The sequence below is a fragment of the Apteryx mantelli genome, chromosome 30 (assembly GCF_036417845.1).
Source record: "Apteryx mantelli isolate bAptMan1 chromosome 30, bAptMan1.hap1, whole genome shotgun sequence".
Taxonomy (NCBI): Eukaryota; Metazoa; Chordata; class Aves; order Apterygiformes; family Apterygidae; genus Apteryx; species Apteryx mantelli.
In genome coordinates, this window is record NC_090007.1 from 2,263,171 (window position 1) to 2,287,371 (window position 24,201).

Genomic DNA, 24,201 nt, shown 5'->3' on the forward strand with positions numbered 1-24,201 from the left:
CGCCCCGCCACCGAGAGCGCTCCGCCCCGCCGCCCAGAGCGGCCGGCGCGCGGCCACCGAGCGCGCTCCGCCCCGCCGCCCAGAGCGGCCCGCACCCTCCCGCTTCCGCCGCTGCCGCGGAAGGCGCTCGGCGGTGGGGGCCGGTGTGTGGCGACTGGCCGCTCCAGAGCCTCGAGCCGCTTTATCGGCAAAACCGGCAGTCAAGAGTCTCGGGGCGGGTCTGAAAACGTGTGGAAACAGTTCAGCCCGGCAAACGCCACCGGGAGCGCGGGAACCGCGCCGCACCGCAGCCTGCAGCCAGGGTACTGCAGCCCCGCGGGGGCGGGGAACCTCTTCTCGCTCCCCCGAGCGCCCCTGTGCCGTGAGCTCGGTACCGGGAACAAGCCCTGTGTCGATAAAAAATGGGCAACCGGCGGAAGTTAGTTAAACTGCTGCGAAGCTTTTTTTTTTTTTTTTTTTTTTTTGTCACGCAGGGAGGCTCTCCTCCCACGGGGGCAAATACGGGACAGCTCCGGTTCCCCAGTGGGCAGCTGTCCAGGCACACGGGGGCTCGGGACGGTGCCAGTACCGGGAGAGATCGGGGTAGCTCCGCCGCCGCGGAGAACGCCGGGACAGCGGCGCCGCGGGGCACTGTGGGTACGGCGACCGCCGCTTCCTCGTCTCACCGCTCGTTTTGCAGCACTGTCGTGAAAACGAAAGGGCCTTCCCCCCTGAAGTGAATGAGGCGCCGCTGCGTCGCTTTACGGCCGAGGCCGGGTGCCGGGCTCTGATTGGCTCCTCCGGCGCGGCGCGGCGCGCTGATTGGTCCCGAGCGGCGCCGGGGGCGGTTTGAGCGGCGGGGCCCGGCGCGCGGCGGCGGCTCCGGCACGATGGTGAGTAGTGGCGGCGGCGGCGGCCGGGGAGGGCTGGAGCCACTGGGTCCTCCCCCGCCGGTGTCCCGGGCGGTGCCTGAGGCCTCTCTGCTCTCTTCCCCTCACAGCTGCCCCTGTCCCTGCTGAAGACGGCGCAGAACCACCCCATGGTGAGTACCGGCAGGTCCCGGGCCTCCGGTGGCCGCCCCGGCCCGGCGTCGCCCGCCCGCTCGCCGCCGTCCCCCCCCCCCCCCCCGGGTGCCGCGCAGGGGAAAGCGGGGCAGCTCTGTTAGCGGCCGCTGCCCGGTGACTCCCGTCTCTTCCAGCTAGTGGAGCTGAAAAACGGCGAGACTTACAACGGGCACCTGGTGAGCTGCGACAACTGGATGAACATCAACCTGCGGGAAGTCATCTGCACGTCCCGGGTAAGGCGGGCGGGTGGGCGGCAGCCCCTCCCCGGGCCTGCGGGCCTGGCCCTGCACTCGGGCCAGCCGCTGCCCCCAGGCACATCCCGCCTTTTCTGGCTCTCTGGGATCCATCTCTCAGGGATGCCTGATCCCTGTCCGTACACCAGAGATGATCCCCTGGGCTTTGCCATAGCTCGGAGAGGTTATCCTTACTGTGGATGTGAGACTTTTGCCTGAAACACAAATTTATTACAGCTTTTTATATCGTAATAAAGAAATGAAAGCAGCCGAGTGCAAGTAAAACAGCTATGAACTGTGAGGGCTTTCTCTAAAATAGAGCAATGCGATCTTGAGGCGTTACTTGGTAAGAGGGTTTTAGGTGCAGGTCTATGGGCTGCTGAAGAGGGACGGTGGTTAGTCAGTACCTTGATGCTGAGTTGGATTTTCAAGGTACAGAAGCTTCATCAGTTACGTACAGTCTGCAAAGTAAGGTCTGCTGTATCCCTTCAGGTGCTAGGTTGACCCTTAATAATTTTCTTAACTCTCACCCTGCACCCTGTAAGTCTCCGCATTAAAAATAACAGGGGCCTGTTGTTTACCTGCGCTGGGGTTATGTATTGTCTGGTATTTTTGCCGTTGGCCAGAGGTGCTACAGAAGATTGTGATCTCCATTTTGGGCTTTGACCTCAGTCAGAAGTGTCTGGTCTTGTCCCTAAACAGCCTACGCGCAGCTGCGCGAGCTGTGGGAACTGCAGCCAGATGGATGTCAGCTGTTGCTGCTCTTCCCCTGCCTCAGAACATCAGAGGCCTGTAGGGGAGACTGATAAAAGAGACCACATTCTTCAAAAAAATCTCTCCGCAAACCTTCAGTACCAGTTGGCTCCGCAGCTGGAAAGTTTTGACCAATGTTGCTGGAGCATGGAGACATATCCGCATGTAAATATGACAGCGTAAAGATAAGATAAGCAAGGCTTGGGGAGGACCTGCTGGAGCTGGGTAAGGCAGTTGCTCTCAGATCTTTGCAGGCAGATCTTGGCCCATGGCAGGACAAATAGGAAGGTGCCCTTCTCCACGTTATAAAGGAGGGAGACTGACTCTTCTGCAAGTTATAAAGGAGGGGGACTAACTGAGGAGGTAACAGACAGCAATGTCTTGTTGGTGCTCGCAACACAGGTAAAATTGTCCTTTAATGGCATCCCTTTGGGAAGTAGCTTTCTACTGCTTTATGCTCTCTTGTGGGAGGAGCGGTACCTCAAGTTTGTGTCCTCAGGGCTACCTACGGCTGTATCGGTTATATCAGCAAGTCACGTAGGCTTTTCAGTTATGTTCCTGCCCCTCTTAAATGCCCAAGTGCCTCCTAAACCCAGGTGAAGGCTCAGTCTGAGCTGATTGCTGGGATTGTGGTGGTGGCGCTGGTGGGGACCGGCCGCTAGATGGCACGGAGCAGTGTCTGAAGGGCAATCCCAGCCTGGGAGGCAGCTTGTTTACTTCGGGGAGGCCGGAACGAGGAAGCAAGGAGCCTGGCTGAATCCTTTCCTGTATCTAGAGCCAAAGAGCAGCTAGGAGGATCCAAGGCAGGGTGGGGTTTGTTGGGTGTCTTTTTGAAGAAGACTGTTTCTCTCTGTCCTGTCTTGTGCATGAAGGACTTGTTTGTGCACGCAGAGTTGCCCCAAATAACTCCAGAGGAGGACCATTTTATCCTGAGAGAAGAGAAACGAGGCAGTCTCGTTTAACCCACTCTTCTGGGACGTTGCAGAGCAGGCGTCTTGGCCCCATGCTGTTAGTCAAGAATAGCTGGGCTTGAAGGACCCCGCGCGCAGCCAAGTCCCGACACGGAGCTGCTGCCGAGCCGAGGCTCCCGCAGCGGCGCGCGGCTCGCCACGCAAGGCGGGGTCTCCTTCCCTCCTCCCAGTTACATCATGGGCAGCTGAGTTGTTGTTCAGCTCAGACGCTTGATTCCTATTCCCACCACCGCGCTCGCTACTCAGCAGCTGAAGTACTCCTAGGCTGTGTCCTAGGAAGGTCCCAAAACTTAATTAAACAACTAATGAGCAGAATATGCATAGAGAGAGACGGCTGCTTCATAACTTGGCATCTGAAGACCAGTTATTTTGTATGTGATCTGTGAGCTCCTTATTTTCCACAGTTCCAGTTAATACGCATCTGGTGGGCACACACCCCACATCCCGTTGGCTCTGGATACGGCCTCGCTGCTCAACCCACACCCCAGAGGAGTGAAATATTTAGGTGACTCCCAGCTGAGACCTCTGGACAAGAAATCTTTCTGGGCATACGCCTTTGCTGGGACTGCGTTTTGTTGCCCGAGTTTGTTGTTCATAGTTGTGTGTGATTTATCACGTTTGCCTCTCTAGTCCCACTTTCAATTCCCTTCTTATATGAGAAGTGAAGGGAGGGCTCTGTTTCCTCAGCCTTTTCTTTCTTCGTGTTTTGTTAGTGTTAAAAGCATTTGTGGAACTAACTGAAACTAGTGGCACGTGGCTGAACGCCTTTTCCCCTCCTAGGTTATAGGACTGCGTATTTTGGAGAAAATTCATTTTTGTGACTACTTATGGATAATGCTTTCAGAAAAGATTGGAGTAACTGTTACACTCTCCAGAAGTGATAGAAATATTCAAATGCCGGAAAGTAGTATAAACGCATGTGGTCCTGTCCTTAGCCTAACATCTTGCTTCCCTAATAGGATGGTGACAAGTTCTGGAGAATGCCCGAGTGTTACATTCGTGGCAGCACGATCAAATACCTGCGTATCCCTGATGAAATAATTGACATGGTGAAAGAAGAGGTGGTGTCGAAGGGCAGAGGTCGCGGCGGGATGCAGCAGCAGAAACAGCAGAAGGGCCGTGGAGTTGGAGGTGCTGGACGAGGTAACAATGCTGTCTGCTTTTTGGCTCTCGAGTGGGGTGACGGGGGTCACTGCCTTTAAAGCTCACCTCCTGCGCAAGAAATGGTTGTTGCTTCCCAACTTTAAACCCAGGGCTGTTTGTGAGAAGCTGGCGTTGCTCCTGTGTGAGATCTAGCTGAGCAAGTGCGTTGCCTTGCTTAGGCCTCAGCCAAAGAATACAAAGGAGATGAGCAAGGGGTGTGCCTTTCTAGTTTCTGGGATTGGGTAGGAGCTTAGCAGAGACTCTGAACTTGACTGTTTCTACCCCTTCTGGCTAGTTACAGAATATGGGCTGAGTATGTCTGCAAAATTTCTGGTGTCTGCTAGCAGAGCAAGCCTGGGAGGCAAACAAATGGCTGTTCTGTTTGAAAACGCACTGGGCTCTGACCATCACAGTAGTAGAAAAACATCGTCTTGTCTTCCATTATAGTGGTGCTTTTGACCTTCTGATTTGTCTTTTTTTTTTTTTTCCTAACTTTTTTTTTTTAAATATATCTGAGGATTTATACTCCTTGTGCTCTACACACATAATTCCTGTTTCTGATACGAGGGGAGGTTACCACTTGTGAAGAAATAGGTCACAAAAACAACCCTTCTTTCCCCTGTCCTGCTGAAAATGGTTATCTTGGAGTGCTTCGGTTTGGGAATATTTTTGTCCTTCTTTTTACCAAAACAGTACTCCAGGAAGCCTGAGAACCATTTCTCTTCCTCCTTGCTCACACCTCCTGCCACATCTGTGAGATTCGCTTTGTGGTCACCTCCCTAGGCCCCTTTGCCAGCCCCAGGGTTGCTCTTAATACAGGATTTGCCTGCAGTAGGAGCTCCAAATCCTGAGCGGACTGTATTGCTACAACAAAATTGGGTTTGGCCTAGGAAAGCTAGGTTTTAAAAGGAGCCCTGGGGACTGAGACACTGAAGGGCGAAGTCTCTCTGCCTTTAACAAGCTCTCTGCGTTTTGACTATGCAAGGAATTCTGGTAGGACAGCTGTGATCTACCTGGGGCCATCACGCCACGCTGGGACACGTGAAGGGCCCCGTCTCCAAGTTCCCGGGACTTCTAGAGGAAAAACCCCTGCACTTTCTGCTGCCTGTGCTATCTCCTGAAAGCTCTGAACATGCAAAAGTGACCTTTACAAATCTGAAGGCGCCTTTATTTCTCCTCCTTCCCTTTTCAGTGTCCAAAGCACTTGGCATAGCAGCTTTTTGGATATGGTTGTTTGGACAAACATTTTAGCTGAAATGTTTTCTCTGCTGCCTGCGCTGTGGAAATATCCACCTTGTGGAAAGCAGAGCCGAGTTCTGTTTGAGGTGGAGTTCCCTGCTGTTTTGATGTGCAGCTTAAATTAGCTGATGGAATATTTTAAAGGGAAGCTTCGGCATTTGCTAATTAGCTAAAAGGTTTGGCTCTCATTACTGAGACATGAAGGGGAAAAAAAAAAAAGGCAGGACAATTTTGTTGAGAGGCCAGCAGGCAGAAGTAAAGCTATAATTGTGCACCCAGTTGAAAGGATTATTGTTTCTGACACTGGTAATCCTTCATCTTCTGAATTTGGCAAGCCAAGAAGCAAAAAAGTACTGTAGCCTTTGCTCAACTTCTCTGGGAGCAGTTGGAGCTCTGTGAGCATCCCAAGGACTACAGGGTTAGAAGCATGCATATGTATATATGTATATATAATATATTTTTTCCTTCTAGTTTAGGCCTGTGGTCTGGGCTAAACGAGCAGAGCAGAGGGCTCTAGAGCAAAGTCTTCTGCCTGGAGCAGGCATCCTTTGGGCTCTGGCTTTTGTGCTGAGGTCACTGGAAGGGTGGTTTCGCAGTCCCTTTATCACTGACATGCCGAAACAAACCCCACAATTACGGCCTAGGATCGTATTCTGTCCATTTGGAGTGAATTTGTTCAGCTAGGGGGGGAGGGGGACTAGCAGCTCCCAAGACAAAAGTGGAAGTAGCTCCCAGGCGTGAGGATGCTCATATGTCTGCAGAGATTCTTAATGCAACGCTTGGTTATTGCTGTCTTCTGTCATCATGGCATCCAGCGCTTTCTCTGTGTACTGATGGATCACTCTGTCCAAAAGCGAGGCGGTGACAGAGTGGGATATATTTTCTGTTTTGTAGCTGAGTTTTGTGACTGAGTCACCCTCTTCATTGCATTTGGTTTGGTTTTACAGCTTTCATGGGATACAGTACAATCTGCTAATCCCACTGGTGACAGATGCTCCTGCTCGATTTAAAACTCTGTATCTCTTTCTTGGTTTCATTTTTCAAAATCAGTAAACTTCAATTTATGATGATAGCACAGCTGGCTAGTAGAATGCATGTTAACATAGCAGAGAAACATCACTGAACTTGCAGGTGTGGGAGATACGTTTATGCACCCAGTGAATAAACTGCAGGGTCTGGAATTGGCAAGGGAGAAGTCTAAAAATCCTGTCTCCGCTTCTGCAAAAACTGGAAAACAGGCTTGCATTTGGGCAAAGCATAAATGACTGTAAGGCTCTGAGTGGCTGGAAAACATGTTGCTGGCTTATGCCAATGTTCTTACACCTGTTTTTCTTGTTTTTTTTGTTTTGGTTTGGTTTTTTTGCCCCATAGGTGTGTTTGGCGGCCGTGGCCGAGGAATACCAGGCAGCGGAAGAGGCCAGCAGGAAAAAAAGCCAGGCAGACAATCGGCAAAGCAATGAGAAGCTGTCTGTACCCTGGCCAGAGACAGTGCTGGGATGCTGCTTGGTTTTATCACCTCAGGATTGCCATGTGTTCAAAAGTGTTACGTTTCTAGTCTTTAGTCAGCTATTCAGTGCCTGAATCATGTCACTTGGAAGCCCCTTGCAGTCTAATCTGGTAAAGTGAAGTTCACTTCTTCTAGTCAGAAAATCTGTAATTGGAAATACTTTAAAAAAATCATTTACGGTAAAGGACCTAACTTCAGTTTTCTCCTGAGAGTGAAAGCACTGTTTAAGTCTTCAGGGTCACCAGGTTTAATTTAGTGTTATCCTGTATAGTGTTTTAAGAACTAAGGCAAACACTTTTTCGGCATGGTTTGTTTTGTTTTTATACTTGAAACTTGGGAAAGTTGTTGCATTTGTAACAGATGCAAACATTTTGATTTAAAAACACTGAGCTCGAGAATATTGTATCTTTACATGAGTAGTCTTAAGGGTTCATTTTTTAAAAAAAACTTTTAAAGCGATCTCCTTTCTGGCTGGTCAGTTGTGTCTCTCTCCTTTGCCTTAGAGCATAGGCTGAGGAGAGCCTGGGATGAACGTTGCGTTGGCCTTTGTAAGGGCTGTTTTCAAGAGAGCTTTGTGGTAAATAAGGGTTTCTCAATTAGTGATATTTCTACTTGGACTTCAGATTAGAAGTTTCCTGTGAAGGAAAGGGGGTTTTATGTTTTATTGTGGAAGGCTAGTGTGCCCCTTATCCTTCACTGCTTTTTTTTTTTTGTTGGTTTTTTTCTGAAAAGCAATCGGAACTGCTAAGTTCAACTGATTTTTTTTTTTTTTTTTCACTTTGAATACTCTCTCCCTTGTGCCCATGACATGAAGTCTTGCAGTCAGATTCCTGAGCTGAGACGGTATTTTTTTTTTTTTTCAAGCTTATTTCTCATGATATGTAGTGATTGACTTCACTATAAGTATCTGTCATTTCATTTTCTACTAACAGTCCGGATATTTTTCCTTGGGGCCAGAGACCAGAATGTGAACGTTGCCCCTCTTGTAGGTTCAGAAAGTTCCTGTGAATTTCAAGGTCGGGTTGCTTCAAGTCTTCCATCTCGAAGGTGCAGCGTCCCATGAGCAAAACGTACCTGCAGAATATCCTGGCTGATCTGAACTGAAACCCTGTGCAGGGTCACAGGGGGAAGAACGAGGTTGTAGATCTTGCCTCAACTTCCTGAATGACTGAGTTTAATTTTAAGGTAAAAGCAGATACTGTAACTTGTTCGGAACAGTCGGGGGGAGGTTGTTGGTTTTTTTACAACTGACTCCCATATTGGTCTGCTCTGCCATCACCACTGGTTTGAAGAGAAAATAAGTAAAGTACATGCTTTTATATATACTTATTTTTTTTAATGATTACAGAACTTGTGCTAAGTGGTGAGTAGGAATAAATCACCAACCTGTAGAAAACGACTTCCTTTCTGTGTGCAACAAAGCAGGGCCTTACCAAACCCTTGTAAAACCCTTCTTCTATCACTGGCATAAATAATAAACGCCCAAGTAGACTGGCTAAAACTCTGGTCTCTAAAACCAGCCGCGTGTGCTCCGTGGCTACCTTCCGTCGGCGTGGCCTCTGTTCCTCGGAGCGGCGGCGGCGAGCGCCCCATCCCAAGCAAGGCTCCTCTGCCAAGAAGCGAACTCCAGGCAGTGGGAACAGGGCACATGTGTCCTCCCTCCTGGAAACTCGGTCTCAAAGTAAACACCAATGTGGCATTTTAACAAAGCACAGGCTGAGCCCTGTGTCAGACTTTCCCTTCCCAACCTGCTCCCTCCCTTTCTCGTCCCTGCCTCCAGCCACAGAAACTCCATGTGTTACAGCTGCCCTAATGAGAAAGGAAACAACTGCAGCACTGTCTGGATTTAAGGTCTGTTCTGGCCAGATAATGTTGGGTGGAACAATGGGACCTTTGGCTTGGCTCAGGGGAGAGTCCTCCAAGCGCACCTTATCTCCTCGCGGAGCGCGGGGGGTCAGGCCTTTTAGCTCGTTAAGTTCTGCTTTTGTTTAATTACAACCACGCTCTTTATCAGCGTTCCCTTGCTGCCTCCCCCTTCTTCGCGTCCTGGGATGTTTTTTTTCCACCCCTCGGAGTATTTTCATCCCCAGCTGTTCCAGGGGGGCAATTCACCCGGCGGGGCGGCAGGTTCTGCGTTGAAGATAACTCCTCGTGTGAGCGGCATCCAGCCCTTCTGTCAACGCAAAGCTCTTCTGCGGCTTCGGTCCTTCCTGTACGCTCCCCGAGCTGCCTTCCTGTCCCAAAAAGGGTGTCTGAGGCCGGCGTGCGGCAAACAACCCGAGTGCTCCGATCCTGCCCCAGCACGGCACGGGGGGGAGAGCGGCGTCCAAAACCAACTCGGGGAGGAGCGAGAGAAAATCAACGGCTGGAGAGGAGGAAAAAGGTCTAAGACGCGCTGCCGGCGTGGGTGTGTGCAGCCCGGCCAGGCGAGCAGGCCCCAGCCAGGAAATTGGGATGGTCCGGGGGCTGCTGCCCCGCGGGGACCAGCCGGCGCTCGCCGGGCCCCGCGTTGGTGCGGGCTGCTGGCGGCGCGGTGCAGCACGGTTGGGCCGTGACTCATAACTTGTGTGCCTGCGTCGGGGAGACAGCACAGGAATAGTTACACGCCAGCCGCCTGCAACGCGGAGGGAGTGGCCGCCGAAATATTTCAGGGCTGCGCTAAGCAACTAAAAATACACATCAAATCCTCCTCCTCATTTTCCTTTTTAATTTATTTTTTTTCTTTTTTTTTTTTTTTTCTCTGATTGTTCCAGGCCCCCTCGGGGCGTCCTCGGGTTTCGGGGGGAGGCGGCAGCCGGCGAGCCCTCGTCCCCCCGGCTCGCTTCCTCGCCGTCCCCACGGGGATGACTAAGACGCTGCTTCCCCTGTGCGCCCGGAGCAGCGAGCGCTCTCCCGCTTGTTCCCTTTTTGGGGGTGGCTGGGCTGTGTGGCAGGGGCTGGGATGCAGGTGCTTTCCAGAGCTCTGGCTCTTCCTCCGTGTCCAGCCTGGGCCCTGGCCATGGCACGGCAGGGATTCGGGGTGGCACCGTGGTGCTCTGAGCAGCTGGGGGTGCCTGGCTCTGCGTGCAGCCTGCGGGAAGCTGCTCCTGCTCCCCCGGTGCAGGGAACGAGCCCAGTGCTGAGCTGCTCCGGGGCGTTTGCACCTGCTGGAGCGGCAAAGCGGGACCCCGCTGGTCCTCCGCCCTTGCGTCTACGCTGCCAGCCGGGGCGGCCTGTGGCCGAGGAGGAACATCGGGGACGTTCCCGTTGGGGCCGGCGGAGCAGGGCTGGGATGAAGGGCAGCCTCAGCCGATGCTCTGGCGGAGGCGGCGCGGGTGGGCCGGGCATCCCGGCAGCCCGGGGCACCCGGGTGCTGGCGCCAGCCCTCGCCGCCCGCTCCGGGGTAAATATAGCTCCGTGGGCAGGTGGCGGGGCGACGCGTGACTTGGACTGAGCCTCTGGGAATAGCGCCCGGGACAGGGCACCCGGGGGCTCCTGCGGCCCCTGCTTCCCAGGGGAGTCCGCAGGACCCCGGATCGCGGCCCTGGTTAAATGCTCGTTAGCAAAACGAAGCGCGCTGCTGCAAGCTGCTGCCGGGGCGCAGGGATGAGCGCCGGCCTGCTGGGCACCGGCGCGACATGCCGCCCCTGCACGGCTGCTGCGCCTGGCGCCCGGCACCCCCGCGGACACCGGCAGCGCAGGCGCCCCGTCGGGGCTCGCAGGGTCGCGGCGCTGCGCGGGGGCCGGGCCGGAGCGCGGCTCGCATCCCTGGCCGCTGGCCAGCCCCTCTCGCAGTGAGGCCCAGGGGCCGGTTCATTCCTCTCTGTAACTGATTAAAGCACCTAAAAACAAAGCTGGTTCTCATTTCGGCTCGCTGCGGCGCGGATCGCAGCGGGGAGGGGGCGGGGGGCGGCGGGGTGCGCACAGCGTGTGCTCAGCAAGGCACGGGGTGCACGGGGGTGCGCACAGGGTGCGCTCAGCCAGGCACGGGGGTGCATTCGGGGTGCGTGTGGGTGTGCGCAGGGTGCACTCAGCAAGCCATGGGGTGCACGGGGGCGCACACAGGGTGCATGCAGCCATGCACGGGGTGCATTCAGGGGTGCACACAGGGTGCACGTAGCAAAGCACAGGGTGCACAGGGGTGCACACAGGGTGTGCTCAGCAAGGCACAGGGTGCACAGGGCTGTGTGCAGTGTGCGTTCAGCAAGGCACGGGGTTCACGAGGGTGCGCGGGGGTGTGTGCAGGGTGCGCTCAGCAAGGCACGAGGTGCATTCAGGGTGCACGGGGGCGCACACAGTGCCGGCTGCCCCGTGGGCATCCCCCGGTGTTACCAAAAGTTTCAGTGACACCGGGGCCGTGCCCAGCCACGGGACGGGGCTCCCCACGCTGCGCTCCGCTGTGCCGGCCAGGCGGAGGGAGCCGGCCCGCGCCTGTTGCCGCTGCGTCCGCGGACTCGCTGGCCGGGTTTCGTCAGGACGGAAAGTCTGAACCTGCTCATCGGGCCGCACCCCGTAATGAGGGGGTTTGAGCGGAACCGCGGACGGCGACTTCACCTGGGCCCTCTGCGCCGCAGCCGGCCGGAGCCCATCCCCGTCCCGTCTGGCAGGGCCGGCTGCCCAGGCCGAGGGGATCGCCGCCCTCTCCGGCTGCTCTGATAAACTGGGTGAACTGGGTCGGCTGCGCTGGCTGCGTCGCCCGGCCGCGGGGACCCCGGGCCTGTGCGCCATCCCCTCGGCCCCGCTGCGCTCCGGCTCCATGGGCGTTTCATTAGCGGCAGCCGCGGGAAGCGGGAAGCCCCTTCCCGAGCCTCCTTGTGCCCCACGCCGAGCCCCTCGCCGTGCCCCTCACCGTGCCCCACGGGCGCCGTGCTGACGCTCTCCAGCAGCCCAGTTTGCTGCACCCGCTATTTTTAGAGTATTCGGGGATGTTTTCAGAATAGGCAGAATCGCAGTGGTGCCCGCAGGTGCGGGCCGGGCCGGCGGGGGAGGGCGCCCGCGAGGGCACCGGCGCCGCGGACACGCGTGGGAGGCCGCCCGCACAGGCAGCCGTCGCTGCGGATGCGCGGGGGAGGGAACCGGCGCCGCGGACACGCGTGCACCGCCCCCCCCCCCCGCCCCGGTGCCAAAGCCGCGCTCCCGGCCCGGCCCCCCGCAACCTCCCCCCCCGACGCCCCCACGCGCGCTGCGCCGCGCGCGGCTCCGCTCTGACGTCACCGCTGACGCCGATCCGCCCCCTCAGCCGCCCGCGGCGCGGCCCGGCCGTGACGCGCGGCCCGGCCTCGCTTTAACTCCTTCTCCGCCGGCCCCGGCCCCGGTCCGCCCCGTCGGGGCTGCCCCGGCGAGCGGGTCCCGCGGGCGCCCGCCGTGACTCGGGGGGGGGGGGAGGGCGAGCGGATGCCGTGCCGGGCCGGGCCCACGAGGGACGGCGGCAGCCCGGCACGCACGCCATGGCCGCGGCCCGCCCCGCGGCCCCGGGGGAGGGCAGCGCCGCGCCGCGCCGGGGCCAACCGGTCGGGCCGGCGCCGCCGGGAGCGGCCGCCCCGTCGCGCCCCCGCCGCATCCCGCGCGCGAACGGTGCCGCAAAAGGGCAAAGCGCGGTTCGACCCTGCCGCTGCGCCCGCCGCCGTTAACCCCTCGCGCCCAGCAGCGGCCCGCCGCTCCCGCCGCCGTCGGGGCCCGCCCTCCGCCCGCGCTGCTCCGCCGGGCCGGTTTTCAGTTGTTTATTGCATCCTTTTCCCGGTCCCAAGCAGGAGCCCTCCCCCCCCTGCCGCTCCCCGCCAGCAGGCACCGTCGGGGCCGTCCCGCCGGGACCGAGTTAGCGCTCCCCCCCCCGCCCCCGCGCTGCGTGTGAGCGATGAGTTGCGCCCGGTCTCAGCACTCTGCGCCGGGGCACTGCAAGCTCGAGGCCGCGCTCTGCGGGGCCCCTCCCCCACCCGTGAGCACCGGCTGCCCGGTGCCCCGGGGAGGATGCGCGGCGCCCGAGGGGCAGTGCCCGGTACCACCCCCCGGTGCCGGTGCCCGTGCCCGCGCCGCCCCCCTCCTTTTGTGCCTATTAATACCGGCGGCGGGCGCGCGGCGCGGGGCCACGTGACCGCCCCTCCCCCGCCATGACGTCAGCCCAGGGGCCCTCGCGCTGTTGTGCCGTTTACCCGCCGGTCGCCCCGGCGACGGCGGAGCCAGGAGTGGGCGGGGCGCCCCCTCCCGGGACGGCGGGGCGCGGGGAGGGGGGGCGGGCGGGGGAGCAGCGGGCGAGGCCCCGCCCCTATGCAAATGTAGGCGGGCGAGGACGTCATCTGCAGCCAATGGGGCGGCGGCGCGGTGAGGTCACCGCGGCGGACGCCGCGTACTTAAGGCGGCGCGGGGGCCGCGGCGGCGGCAGACGCGTGTGTGCGCGCGCGCAGCACCGGGGCCGCGGCCGGTGCCACCGGGGCCTTCCCCCGCCCTCCCCTCCCCCCCTCGCAGCGCTCGCCCCGGGCCGCCCTCCCTTTTCCCCCCCCCGCCCCGTCCCCCGCAGCCGGGCGGGGGAGGAGGATGGAAACACCCTTCTACCATGATGATGTGTTGAGCGGCCTCGGCAGCGGCTTCGCCCCGTCCTCCGGTAGCACCGGGCTCCTCCTGCCCTTCCCCGGCGGCAGCATGATGAAGAAAGACGGGCTCGGGCTGACGCTGCCGGAGCAGGTGGCGGCGGCGCTGAAGGCGCCCGGCGCGGCGGCGGCGGCAGGCCCGGCGGCGGGCGGCGAGGCGGCGGCGGCGGCGGGGCTGCTGGGCTCGGCCGAGCTGGGGCTGCTGAAGCTGGCGTCGCCGGAGCTGGAGCGGCTCATCATCCAGTCCAACGGGCTGGTGACCACCACGCCGACCAGCGGGCAGTTCCTCTACCCCAAGGCGGCCGCCTCCGAGGAGCAGGAGTTCGCCGAGGGCTTCGTCAAGGCGCTGGAGGACTTGCACAAGCAGAACCAGCTGGGCACCGGCGGCGGCGGCGCGGCGGCGGGCGGTAGTGGCGGCGGCGGCGCGGAGCTGCCCGCCGCCGGGCTGGCCCCGCCGTCCGAGCCGCCGGTCTACGCCAACCTCAGCAGCTACCCGGCGGTGAGCTACGCGGCCGAGCCGGGCCCCTTCGCGGCGCCGCCGCCGCGGCTGCCCCCGCCGCCGCCGCCGCCGCTGAAGGACGAGCCGCAGATCGTGCCCGAGGTGCCGAGCTTCGGCGAGAGCCCGCCGCTGTCGCCCATCGACATGGACACGCAGGAGCGCATCAAGGCGGAGCGGAAGCGGCTGCGGAACCGCATCGCCGCCTCCAAGTGCCGCAAGAGGAAGCTGGAGCGCATCTCGCGCCTGGAGGAGAAGGTGAAGAGCCTCAAGAGCCAGAACACGGAGCTGGCCTCCACCGCCAGCCTGCTCCGCGAGCAGGTGGCCCAGCTCAAGCAGAAGGTGCTCAGCCACGTCAACAGCGGCTGCCAGCTCCTGCCGCAGCACCAGCACCAGGTGCCCGCGTACTGAGGGGGCCGCCCCGACGGGGCTTGCCGGGGGGGGGGGGGGAAGAGAACGGGGGGGCGGCGGCGGCCCGCTGCCCCCCCTCTTCCTCCACCGCGGACTCGGAGCTGGGCGCTCGGCGACCCCCCCCCCCGGATGGACCCATGGGGGCCGAAAGGGGGCACCCCCCCCCCCCAAGAAAACCCCCCAAAACACTCGCGGTGTGGACTTGAGCGCGCCGCGGCGGCGCCCGCCCTCCTCTTCCCCGGCTCGGTGCGGACTTGGCGCCCTCCCCGCCGTCGGGGCTGGGCTTCCCGGGCCGGAAAACCCCCATGGACTTCGAGGTACCGGGGCCTCGGGGGGGGGGAGGAAAGCGCACCTCCCTTCCCCCCCCTCCCTACCGCGCCGCCCTTCCCGGGCACGGACTGGAGCAAACGGGGCTCGAACCCCACCGGACTGAGGGGCGCCGGGACCCCCCCGACCCCCGACGGACTGAGGGGCGCCGGGACCCCCCCGGACACCCCGCCCCGACGGACTGAGGGGCGCCGGGGCCCGCCCGGGGCGGCGGCGGCCCCGCGCCCGCCACATTCCAGTGAGGCTCCAGTAAAGCCCGCGCCGGGAGCTGCCTCTCGCTGTCTGCTTCGCCGGGGGGGGGCACCGGGACGGGGTGGGACGGGGAGAACCGGGAAGGTGGAAGGAAGGAGGAGGGCGGGGAGAGGCCCGGGCCCGGCTGGGCCTGCGCCGCCGCCCGGGCAGGAAGCGCCGCCGCGGCCGGCTGCCATCTTGGGGCGAAGGGGGTTGTGGGGCGGCGGCGGCGCCGGGGGGGGGCGACCGGGGCCGCGGGGGGGGGGGGAGCCCCGGGGGGGTCGCCCGAGGTCCCGGGGGGGGGGCGGGGGGAGCCCCTGGGGTCCCCGCGAGGGGGATCTCGGGGTTGTTGGGGGTCCCGTGGGGCTGTTATTGGGGGGGGGTTGGGGGGTCCAGGGGGTGTCGGGGTGGTCTGGGGTCGGGGGGGGCCCCGTGGGGCTGGATTGGGGGGCTCTGGGGTCGTGGGGGCTCCCCGGTGGGTGTCACGGGGGGGATTTTGGGGTCCTAGTGGGTGTCATGGGGGGCTCTGGGTCCGTGGGGGATCCCCGGTGGGTGTCACGGGGGGGATTTTGGGGTCCCCGTGGGTGTCAGGGGGGGCTCTAGGGTCACAGGGGATCCCCTGTGGGTATCACGGGGGGATTTTGGGGTCCCAGTGGGTGTCGGGGGGGCTCTAGGGTCGTGGGGCCTCCCCTGGGGCTGGAGTGGGGGCCTTGGGGGTCCCTGTGGGTGTCCTGGAGGGGCTCTGGGATCTCTAGGGGTCCCGGTGGGTGTCGTGGGGGGCCCTGGGTGTCCCGGTGGGGGGCACCCGGCTGCCCCCGGCGTCCCCATCCCCACTGCTGCCGTCCTGCCCCACTGCTGTCCCCATGGCAAAAGCAGGGGTGGCCCCACGTGGGGACCGGGCCTGTGGGGGGGGGTAGGGACATGGCCACGCTGCCCCTTCGAGGGGCACAGAGCCAGGGGGCTGCTGGGACCCCATCGCTCCGGAGCGGCGCCCCGGCTCGTTCCCGCCGGACGGAGCTGGTGTCGGCCCGCGTCTCCCTTCTCTTCTGCGCGCGGCGAAAGCGCAGGGAGAAATTGCAATTTGCCGCCTGTTCCTGCCCCTGCTCCCATCCCCGGGGGAGCCGGGAGGCCGCTGGGGGCTCCGGGAGCCTTTTTGGCAGCGTCCCGGGGCGCTGGTCCAGCGCCGGGGCCCTTCTCTCCGGCGGCTCGCCCTCTTGCCGCCGCGTCAGGGCTGAGCCACCTTTGCTCCCGCCAGCCTTCGCTTCCCAGCTGCTGCTGCTCCTCCTCCTCTTCCTCCGCATCCACCCACCTGTGGCCCCAGCACCCCTGTCCTGTGGGGCTGGGGCGGCCCCAGCCACCCCTGGGTGCCCCAAATTTGCGCTGCTTCCCCTGGGCGATGCTGGCAGCATCCCCTGCTCCGCTGCATCCCTGGGTTAAGTCCCGGGGTGCAGCTCCCCGTGACGGCCCTGGTGCGGGAACGCTGTGAGCGGACGTGCGTTAAGGAGCGCCGTGGGGCTGCCCTGTTTCGGGGCCGGTCCCCCTGGCACGTGGCCGGGGCCCAGCGCCACGGCACGGCCTGTTCCCCAGCTCCTCGGGACGGAGTTTGTTCCCAAATGTGCTGTCTCCCCGCGGGCTGGATCCCGGCCATGGCGCTGAGCTGGATCCGGCTGCCGCTTCCGCACAGGCTGCCTTTGCCGCGTGGGGCTGGGGCCCTGCCGGGAGTCCCCCAGGGAGGATGGCGAGCGTGCCTCAGTTTCCCCATCGGTGCGACATGGGTGCTGAGCCGGTGGCTTTTGCCAGGTGCCTTCCCGTGCAGGCAAAGTGGAAGCTGGAGGCTGCGGCTGGGGCCTGGGCGGGTTCAGAGGGATTTTGGGCCCTTTGTCTCGCGGAATTACATCTGGGTGCATTCGGGGACACTCAGCAGCTCCCGGCAGCCCTCCGGGAGCCGGGCAGGTGGAGCGGGAGAGTCTCTCCAGCGAAGTGGTGCCGGGGCAGGGAGCACCAGAACATCCCTGGCCCGGCTCAGCCTGCGGGAGGGAGGGCAGGCGCTGGGATCTGGCTCCGGGCCCAGCCACCGCTGCTCTTATCTGCCCTGTTCCAGCTCCTGCTGTTCCGAGCGCTCCGCAAACACGGAGGAACGTCCCGCTCCCGGCCCAGCCCTGCTCCCACCCAGCGCTGGGGGGCTGGCAGGGAGCCCGGCGCAGGGGCCCCGTCGAGGGACGGCAGCGGGGAGCGAGGCCTCTCCCGGGGACCCCGGAGCCGGCCGTGCCGTGCCGTGCCGTGCCGTGCCGAGCCAGCTGGCCGCGGCTCGTGGGAGGAAGCGTCCTCCCGGCCTCGCGTAAACACCCGCTCCGCGGCGCCGGGCTCGGCTGGGGCCTGCGAGCCAGATGCGATGCTCCGCGGCGCGGTGCCGGGGGAAGGCGCCCGCCTTCGACGCGCCGCGGGCAGCACCCCCAAGCCGAGCCGGCTCCCGCGTCCCCGCGCAGTGCGATCGGGGAGCGGAGCCTCGTGCCCCGGGGAAACTGAGGCACGGGGTGGGGGGGGAGGTGGTTCCCCCCTTCCTCGAAGCCCCCGGGGGCCCCGGGTGCGCGGCGGCGGCGGCGGCGTCGCGCGGGGCCGGCAGGGGGCGCCGCGGGCGGCGTCGCGCCCGCCCCGTCGGGGCGGATAAAGGCGGCGGCGGCGGCGGCGCGGGCGGCAGAGCGGCCCCGGGGTGGCGGCATGGCCCGGGCGGGCGGCACGGCCCGGGGGGGCGGCACGGCCCGGGGGGGCGGCCCGGCCCGGAGCGCGCTCTGCCTGCTGCTGTGCTGCGCGTGGGCCGCGCTCGGTGCGGGTGCAGGTGAGGGGGTACCGGCGGGGGGGGGGCAGACACCCCGGGGGCACCGGGCACCGAGGGGGTCCGGACACCGAGGGGGGGGTCCGTGGGGCCTGGGGACACCGGGCACCAAGAGGGGTCCTTGCACCCCGGGGGGGGGGGGGCTACGGGGCCTGCCACCAGGGTGGTCTGCACCCCATGGGGCCTGGGGACACCAGACAGCAAGGAGATCTGGGCACCCTGGGGGCACCGTGGCACCTGGGGACATGGGGCACCGAGGGGGTCTGGACACCCTGGAGGGGTCTGGGGACATGGGGCACCGAGGGGCTCCGCACGCTCCCTTATTGCATCCCGGCAGAGCCCCGATATCCCGGGGGACGGGGGTGATGGCCCCTCGGGGCTCGCCGGAGCAGCCCGCCCTGCCCCTCCCGCAGCCGGCAGGACCGCGGGCAGGATGCGGCCCCGGCGCTGCCAAACCGGCCGGGCTGGCTGGGGTGCGCGGCGGCGTGGGCGCTGCGGCACCGCCTCGGCATTGCCGGGCCGCCAGCGCCGGGGCCCTGCCGCTGCCTCTTGTAGCCCCTTCCGCCCCCCGGCGTGCCACCGCCACCGCCACCGGCCCTCGAGGACTCCGGGACGGTCCCAGAGAGCCGCGCGGTGGATGCCCGCCACCATCCCCTCCGGCACACACATCCCAGAGAGGCTTTTTTTTAAAAGCCCGGCAGGCCGCGTGCAAGGAGCGGCTCCGATTACGGGCGATGAGCTCCGGCTGCTCCGGCTGCTCCAGCGCCTTGCTCTGGGGAGCCACGCTCCCGCGGGACTCTCGAATGTGCCGGCACACCGCGGGGCGCGGGAGAGCCCGGCTTTGGCTGCCCCCGCGCCTCCGTTTCCCGCGGCGGGAAGGGGGATCCCCGCGGGACGAGGGATGCTCGGCAAGGCTGGCGGCTCCTCGAGGGTTGGCTCAGCCCCGCGCGCCGTGACGGATGCGGCTGCCGCCGGGGAGCCTCTCCGGCTCCGTCACGGACGGCAGCGACAGCCCGCGGAAACGCAGCGGTAATTAGCCGTGTCGGAAAGGGCCTCGACGGAGAGAAACGGGCGGCGTTTGGGGCCGAGGAAGGGCTCGCGGGGGATGTTGCCGACGCAGAAAATCGCCCCCGAAAGCGGTGGCACCGCGGGCAGAGCCGGCCGGGCCGGGGACGCTGCCCTGCCCCGCCGGGACCGCGGTGCCACGGTGAGTCACGGCCCTGCCGAGCTGCCGGGGAGGGGACCGGCCACGGCGAGGGAGGACAAAGTCCGCACTGGGGGGGACGAGGAAAGCCTCCCCCCCGTGGTGTGCGCTGGTGGACGGATGGGACTGTCCCGTCCCCAGACTCCAGGGGGTTGTCAGGAGCCTGGACGCTATCCGTGGGGTTGGCCGTGCTGGATGCCGGCAGCGGGCGCTGGCTGCGTCCCAGGGCCCTTGGCTCCGGTGTGCCGCGGCGCCGGGCTGGGCCGGGCTGGCTGCTCCTGTGCAAACAGGATTTGGGCGGATAAGGGCGCTATCGGCGCTGGTGGCACCTGCCCTGCCCTGCGAGCTGCACGTGGAGCCCTCCTCGCAGGGACGGCGGGCGTCCCGACGGGTCCCGGGGCGCCTGTCCCTGCCGGGCTCCCATCGGATATTGGTACCCCTGGATCAGCTCCCCCGGAGCCGTCTCTTCCCCAGGCTGCACTATCCCAGCTTGCTCAGCCTCTCCTCCTATGGGAGATGCTCCAGCCCCTTCGTCGGCTCCGCGGCCCTTCACCGGAGGCGCTCCAGCAGCTCCACATCTGCCTTGTCCTGGGAGCCGGCCCCGGAGCCAGCGCTCCTGGAGGGGCAGGATGCGCCTGCCTGCTTTGCCGCCAGGGCCCATCGCTGGCCCCTGGGCACTGTGTCCTCCAGGAGCCCAGGGCTGCTCTGCCACGTGCGGCCCCTGGCCTGTCCCGGTGCCTGGGGTTGCTCATCGCCGGGGCAGGACTTGGCCCTTCCCTTGGTGAGCTTCATGGGGTTCCTCTCTGCCCGTTTCTCCAGGATCAGCTAGCGTGTCTCCACCGGACTTGGCCATGGTGGCGTCTCCATCCAGCTCAGCTGGCTCAGCAACAGCTACAGCATCTCCGTCTGGCTTGGCCATGGTGTCATCTCCATCCAGCACAGCCGTGGTGCCTCCGTCCGGCTCGGCCACAGCATCGTCTCCACCTGGCTCAGCCACAGCGCCTCCATCCGGCTCAACCACGGCATCATCTCCATCTGGCTCGACCACGGCATCGTCTCCACCCGGCTCATCCACGGTGCCTCCATCCGGCTCAACCACAGCATCATCTCCACCCGGCTCATCCACGGTGCCTCCATCCAACTCAACCACAGCATCGTCTCCACCTGGCTCATCCACGGTGCCTCCATCCGGCTCGGCCGTGGCACCTGCCCCATCTTCGCCTGGGCACCCCGAGTCCGCTCCTGCGCCGAGCTCTCCCCCGCCAGCCGTGAGCCGCAGCCCCGAGGACACCTCGGCCGATCCAGCCGGCAGCTCGGGTGAGAGTGGGGCCGGGACCCACGCGGGGTGGGGAGCCGTGTGGGCGGACGGAGGCTGCAGCCACCCGCCGGCTGCCGCTGGGTGCTACGGGGCGCCGTGGGGCACTGCCGGGCTCTGTCACCCAGCCGGGCAGGGGGTGTCGCAGGGGGCGCAGGTCTCCAGGGTCTGCCCCTCGGGCTGCCCCCGGCACCGGCACCGGGATGGCAGGGGTTAATCGCTCACCCTTCCTTTCCCAGCCCCGGCGTTGCACCCGGCAGCGGGGACCATGGCCACCGAAGGTAGGAGGTGGCCCAGGGCTGGTGCACCCGTGGGTGGGGAGCGATGCAGGGAGCCCGGCTGCACTGGGCTGTGCCGTGCACGCTGCGTGGCCCCGACCGCGGGCAAGGCGGTGCCGGGACCGTGCCGCGGCGGTGCCGGCCACCGTGCCACCTTGCCCCCCGCAGTGCAGCCCCCCGCCAAGACGAACCCCGGCCTCATCGTCGTCGTCTGCCTCTTCGTGGCGGTGCTGGCGGCGGGAGCGGCGGTGCTGCTGGTGCGGCTGTGCCGGCGCGGGCGCCCCCGGTTCAGGCGCCTGGACGAGGTGCCCCTGGTGCGTCATGCGCCCGCGCGGGGCCGGCGGCCGCCCCCGGGGCGGCGGGGACCTGCCTCCCGCGTGCTCACGGCCGCCTCTCTCTCTGCTCCACAGGGCAAGGTGACGGAAGGGTCCCCCTTCGCTCGCTACCCGCCCAGGTGACCCGGTGGCTCCCGGGAGCCCGGCCCCGGCGCGGCCGCGCTGGACGGGGCCGTCCCCGCGGTGCCGTGGGGCTGCCCGCGCCGCTGAATAAAGCAGCTGCCAGTTTGGCCGATTCTCCCCGTTTCCCGAACCGCCTGCAGCCCGCGTCCCTCCCTGCCGGCTGCGTCACCCGTGGGCGCTGCTCTCGTGGGGTGTCCCCACCTCCGGGAGCCCTGGGCACGGGCAGGGGACCCCCGAGCGCCTCCTGGTGCCCTCCCCGCTGGGGCTGCGCCCCCCTCCAGACCCTCCGTGTCCCCTGCTCCCCCCTGCCCGGGGACAAAGCCACCGGCCCCAGGAGCTGCGGGAGCTGCAGGGGGTCCCGGGCCCTTTGGGGGTCCCCTGCCGCTGGGCTGCGCCAGGCCAGGGGCGAGCGCGGGAGCAGGGCCGAGGCGGCGACCCGGCCGCGGTGCCGTGCGGTGCCGCGCGGCCTCCCCCGGCGGGGGGTGGGATGGGAGGGAGCGAGCGGCCAGGCACGCACGCAGCCTTCCTTCTGCTCCGCTGCACTCCGGCTGCAGGGCGCCGCGGAGCGGGCGGCCGGTAAGGGGCTGCCCCGGGGGCTGCGGGCGAGGGCGAGGGGAGGCTGGGGGGCGGCGAGCTGGGACCCCGTCCTGCAATGGGGCTGAGCCCCCCTCGCCGGCCTGCACGGCCCTGGGCTGATGCTACTTCTCATCCCAGCTCCGGGAGGACCGAGGGGCTCAGCTCTGGGAAATCAGGGTTTTTCCAGGCAGGAAAAGCCCGGAAAGGCATTCCTGAGCGGCCGCAGGGGCCTGCCTGAGCCCGGGGGGCTGCGGGGCTGCAGGCTAATGGGTAACAGGTGCCTGAGGTTCATCGTTAACGTGGTGCCGGCAGCTCCTGCAAGGTGCCGGGGGGATCATGGCCTGGCGGATGCTCTGGGCCGGGGGAGCGGGTCTGAGTGCGGCCCAGCCCTGGCAGATGGGCCCCAAGCCCATCCCCGTGGCCTCAGGCCCAGGCGCCCTTCAGCCGGCCAGCGCGGGGCTTCACTGGCCTCAGGTGGCAGCTCGCCGGGCGTGAACCCCGAGGAGCCGGAGCTAACGCCGGCACGGCGGCGGCAGCAGCCCCAGCGCCCCTAAATCAGCGCCGAGAGAAAAACGCGTAAAGAGCCCCTGCGCGGATGCCGTCACGGCCGCCGGGCCTGCAACAGGCCCGGGGAGCGAGGGAGACCGCGGAGCCCGACCACCCACACCAGCCCCAGACGGGGCGTCCCGGGGGGCGGCCGGGGGGTCCCGCCGAGCCCGGGGCCGGGGCAGGGGGGCTGCAGCCCCCGGGTGGCTGCGTGCCCGGTGCCCGTCGGGGCTGAGCACCGCGTCCCGCAGGCGCGGCCGGAGGCAGCACGATGCGACGGAGCCGGACGGCGCTGCCCCTCCTGAGCACGGAGGTGAGGGCGGCCCCGGCGACGGCTCCCCCCGTGTCCCGGCCGCGCGTGGGGCGCCCCGGCGGGGGGGGGGGCGCGGAGTCCCCGGTGTGGGTGTCCCAGCGCCGTGCCCGCGGGCAGCAATAACCGCGATTACGGCACTCAGCGGGAGTTAATTATCCCCCTAATGGGCGGTTAATTATTATTAGCCCCTGCGTAAGTGCACGACGGTTCTGGTTTTTTTTTCCACCCGGGGGGGGGGGGGCAGCTCGGCGGTCGCCGGGGGTCCCGCGGCCTCGCCGGGGGTCCCGAGCTCTCTCCAGAGGGGGTCGGGGGTGTCGGGCCCGGGGGAGGGTGCATGCGGGGCCGAGCCGCCCCCGGGACCCCCGCGCCCCCCCCTCCCCGATGCATCGGCTCTGCGCGGCCCCCGGCGGCTGCTCCGCGGCCCTTGGCGGGGCCCCGGCCGGAGGCGGGGGGGGGGGCTCGGGCCTCCCCCCGGGCCGCGGCGCCGCTGCCCCGGTGCCCCCGGGGATGCAGCGAGGCACCGTGCCCGGCAGGGGGCTCCCGTGCGCTACCGGCGCCCGGTGGGAGCGGGCGGGGGGGGGGGACGGAGAGACAGGGGGGAGCCGCTCCCCGGGGTGGGGGGCCCGTTTGCAGCGGGGGTCCCGGCTGCGTTTGGGGGAGGGTGTCGGTGGGGATCCTGGCGTCGCGGCCGCTCCGGCGGGAGGGGAGTAGGGTCGGCCCCGTCCAAAGCGCCTCGCCCGGTTCCCGGGGAGCGGCGGCGGTGCCCGGCGCAGCCCCCCCCCGCCGCGACGGAGCGGGGCCGCCCCGCACAGCACCCTGGAGAGCTCCCCCGGTACCGGGCTGAGGCCGCGCCGTCTGCCCGCAGCGCTACCGGGACGCCGCCGAGCCCGCCCCGTCGGGGCCGGCACCGGGGTCGGGAGCGGCGGTGAGCGCCGTCCGCCGGCGCTTCTCCGGGAGTCCGCTGCTGCCGCCGCTGGGCTGCCGGCACGTCGAGGCGGCCCGCGGCGCCGAGCCCGACGGCGCCAGGGTGGTGTTCACCATCGAGGAGAGCGGCGCCAGCAGCGGCGAGGAGTCCGAGCCGCCCCGGTAAGAGCGGGGCCCGCGGCGGCGGGAGCGGGGAGGCGCCGAGCCGGGCACAGGCCGGTGGCGGGGACCCGCCGGGGCTCTGCAAGTGCCCCCCCCCCCCCCGCCCGGGGCCTGCCTGGGGCAGGGGCGGGAAGCGGGGTGGCTCCTGCTGGCCCTCGCCCGGCGCCGAGGCGAGGCAGGCGGCTCCCGTTATTGAGAAATCGCATCTCGTTTTCGCCCTCGGAAAAAAAACAAACCCAAATAGTTTCCTAGACACGTTTGAAAGCGGCGGCGGGGGGGGGGGGGGCGGGGAGGGGGGAAGCTTCCAAGGAAATAATTGATGTCGGTGTTAGCTTGATTTTTTTTTTTTTCCTCCTTTTATGAGGATGCGAATTGACAAACGCCGCGGCCGGGGTGACTAAGGCCCGGGCGGCTCCGGCGGGCGCCAGTCGCGGCATCCCGGCAGGGGACACCGGGGGCCGCGCCGGGCCCGCTCGGGGGGGGGGGTGTCGCGGCGGGGCTGCAGGGCCCGGGCTGCGGGGGGGGGGGGGGGCGCGGGGCCGGGGGCGGCTTTTCCCCGAGGGGGGCTGCCGGGGCAGCGGCGCTGGGCCGTGTCTCCCCCTCCGCCGTCGAGGCGGGGCGGCGCCGTGCTCGGCTCGGGCGGGGGGGAGCGGCGGGGGCGCTCCCGGTGCCCCC

At 65.5% G+C, this 24,201-nt stretch overlaps 3 protein-coding genes across 4 annotated transcripts; all 3 read left to right on the top strand.

Annotated features, from left to right (window-relative positions):
- Positions 1-768: 768 nt before the first annotated feature.
- On the top strand, positions 769-8,378 carry LSM4 (LSM4 homolog, U6 small nuclear RNA and mRNA degradation associated). Its single transcript, XM_067312721.1, has 5 exons — positions 769-872; positions 980-1,021; positions 1,178-1,276; positions 3,960-4,143; positions 6,754-8,378. The coding sequence occupies exons 1-5, from the start codon at positions 870-872 to the stop codon at positions 6,840-6,842; spliced, it is 417 nt and encodes a 138-aa protein (XP_067168822.1). The 5' UTR covers positions 769-869; the 3' UTR covers positions 6,843-8,378.
- Positions 8,379-13,312: 4,934 nt separating this feature from the next.
- Positions 13,313-14,953, top strand: JUND (JunD proto-oncogene, AP-1 transcription factor subunit). Its single transcript, XM_067312710.1, has one exon. The coding sequence runs from the start codon at positions 13,400-13,402 to the stop codon at positions 14,357-14,359; it is 960 nt and encodes a 319-aa protein (XP_067168811.1). The 5' UTR covers positions 13,313-13,399; the 3' UTR covers positions 14,360-14,953.
- A 3,741-nt stretch (positions 14,954-18,694) lies between these two features.
- CIST1 (colon, intestine and stomach enriched 1) lies at positions 18,695-21,088 on the top strand. Of its 2 annotated transcripts, none has more exons than XM_067312711.1 (5): positions 18,695-18,779; positions 19,774-20,271; positions 20,509-20,550; positions 20,716-20,861; positions 20,958-21,088. In XM_067312711.1, the coding sequence occupies exons 1-5, from the start codon at positions 18,710-18,712 to the stop codon at positions 21,003-21,005; spliced, it is 804 nt and encodes a 267-aa protein (XP_067168812.1). In that variant the 5' UTR covers positions 18,695-18,709; the 3' UTR covers positions 21,006-21,088. The 2 variants fall into 2 exon arrangements, with proteins under 2 accessions (XP_067168812.1, XP_067168813.1); XM_067312712.1 differs by lacking the exon at positions 18,695-18,779 and adding an exon at positions 18,886-18,957 and having other exon boundaries at positions 20,958-21,085.
- The last annotated feature ends 3,113 nt before the right edge of the window (positions 21,089-24,201 follow it).

Bases quoted from the DNA above. Each gene is read 5' to 3' on its own strand.
- LSM4 (XM_067312721.1), top strand. The intron at 1,022-1,177 runs GTGAGTACCGGC...CGTCTCTTCCAG, and splicing joins CGGCGCAGAACCACCCCATG to CTAGTGGAGCTGAAAAACGG. The intron at 1,277-3,959 runs GTAAGGCGGGCG...CTTCCCTAATAG, and splicing joins AAGTCATCTGCACGTCCCGG to GATGGTGACAAGTTCTGGAG.
- JUND (XM_067312710.1), top strand. From the start codon at position 13,400: ATGGAAACACCCTTCTACCATGATGATGTGTTGAGCGGCCTCGGCAGC.
- CIST1 (XM_067312711.1), top strand. From the start codon at position 18,710: ATGCGGCTGCCGCCGGGGAGCCTCTCCGGCTCCGTCACGGACGGCAGC. The intron at 20,272-20,508 runs GTGAGAGTGGGG...TTCCTTTCCCAG, and splicing joins CGATCCAGCCGGCAGCTCGG to CCCCGGCGTTGCACCCGGCA. The intron at 20,551-20,715 runs GTAGGAGGTGGC...TGCCCCCCGCAG, and splicing joins GGGGACCATGGCCACCGAAG to TGCAGCCCCCCGCCAAGACG.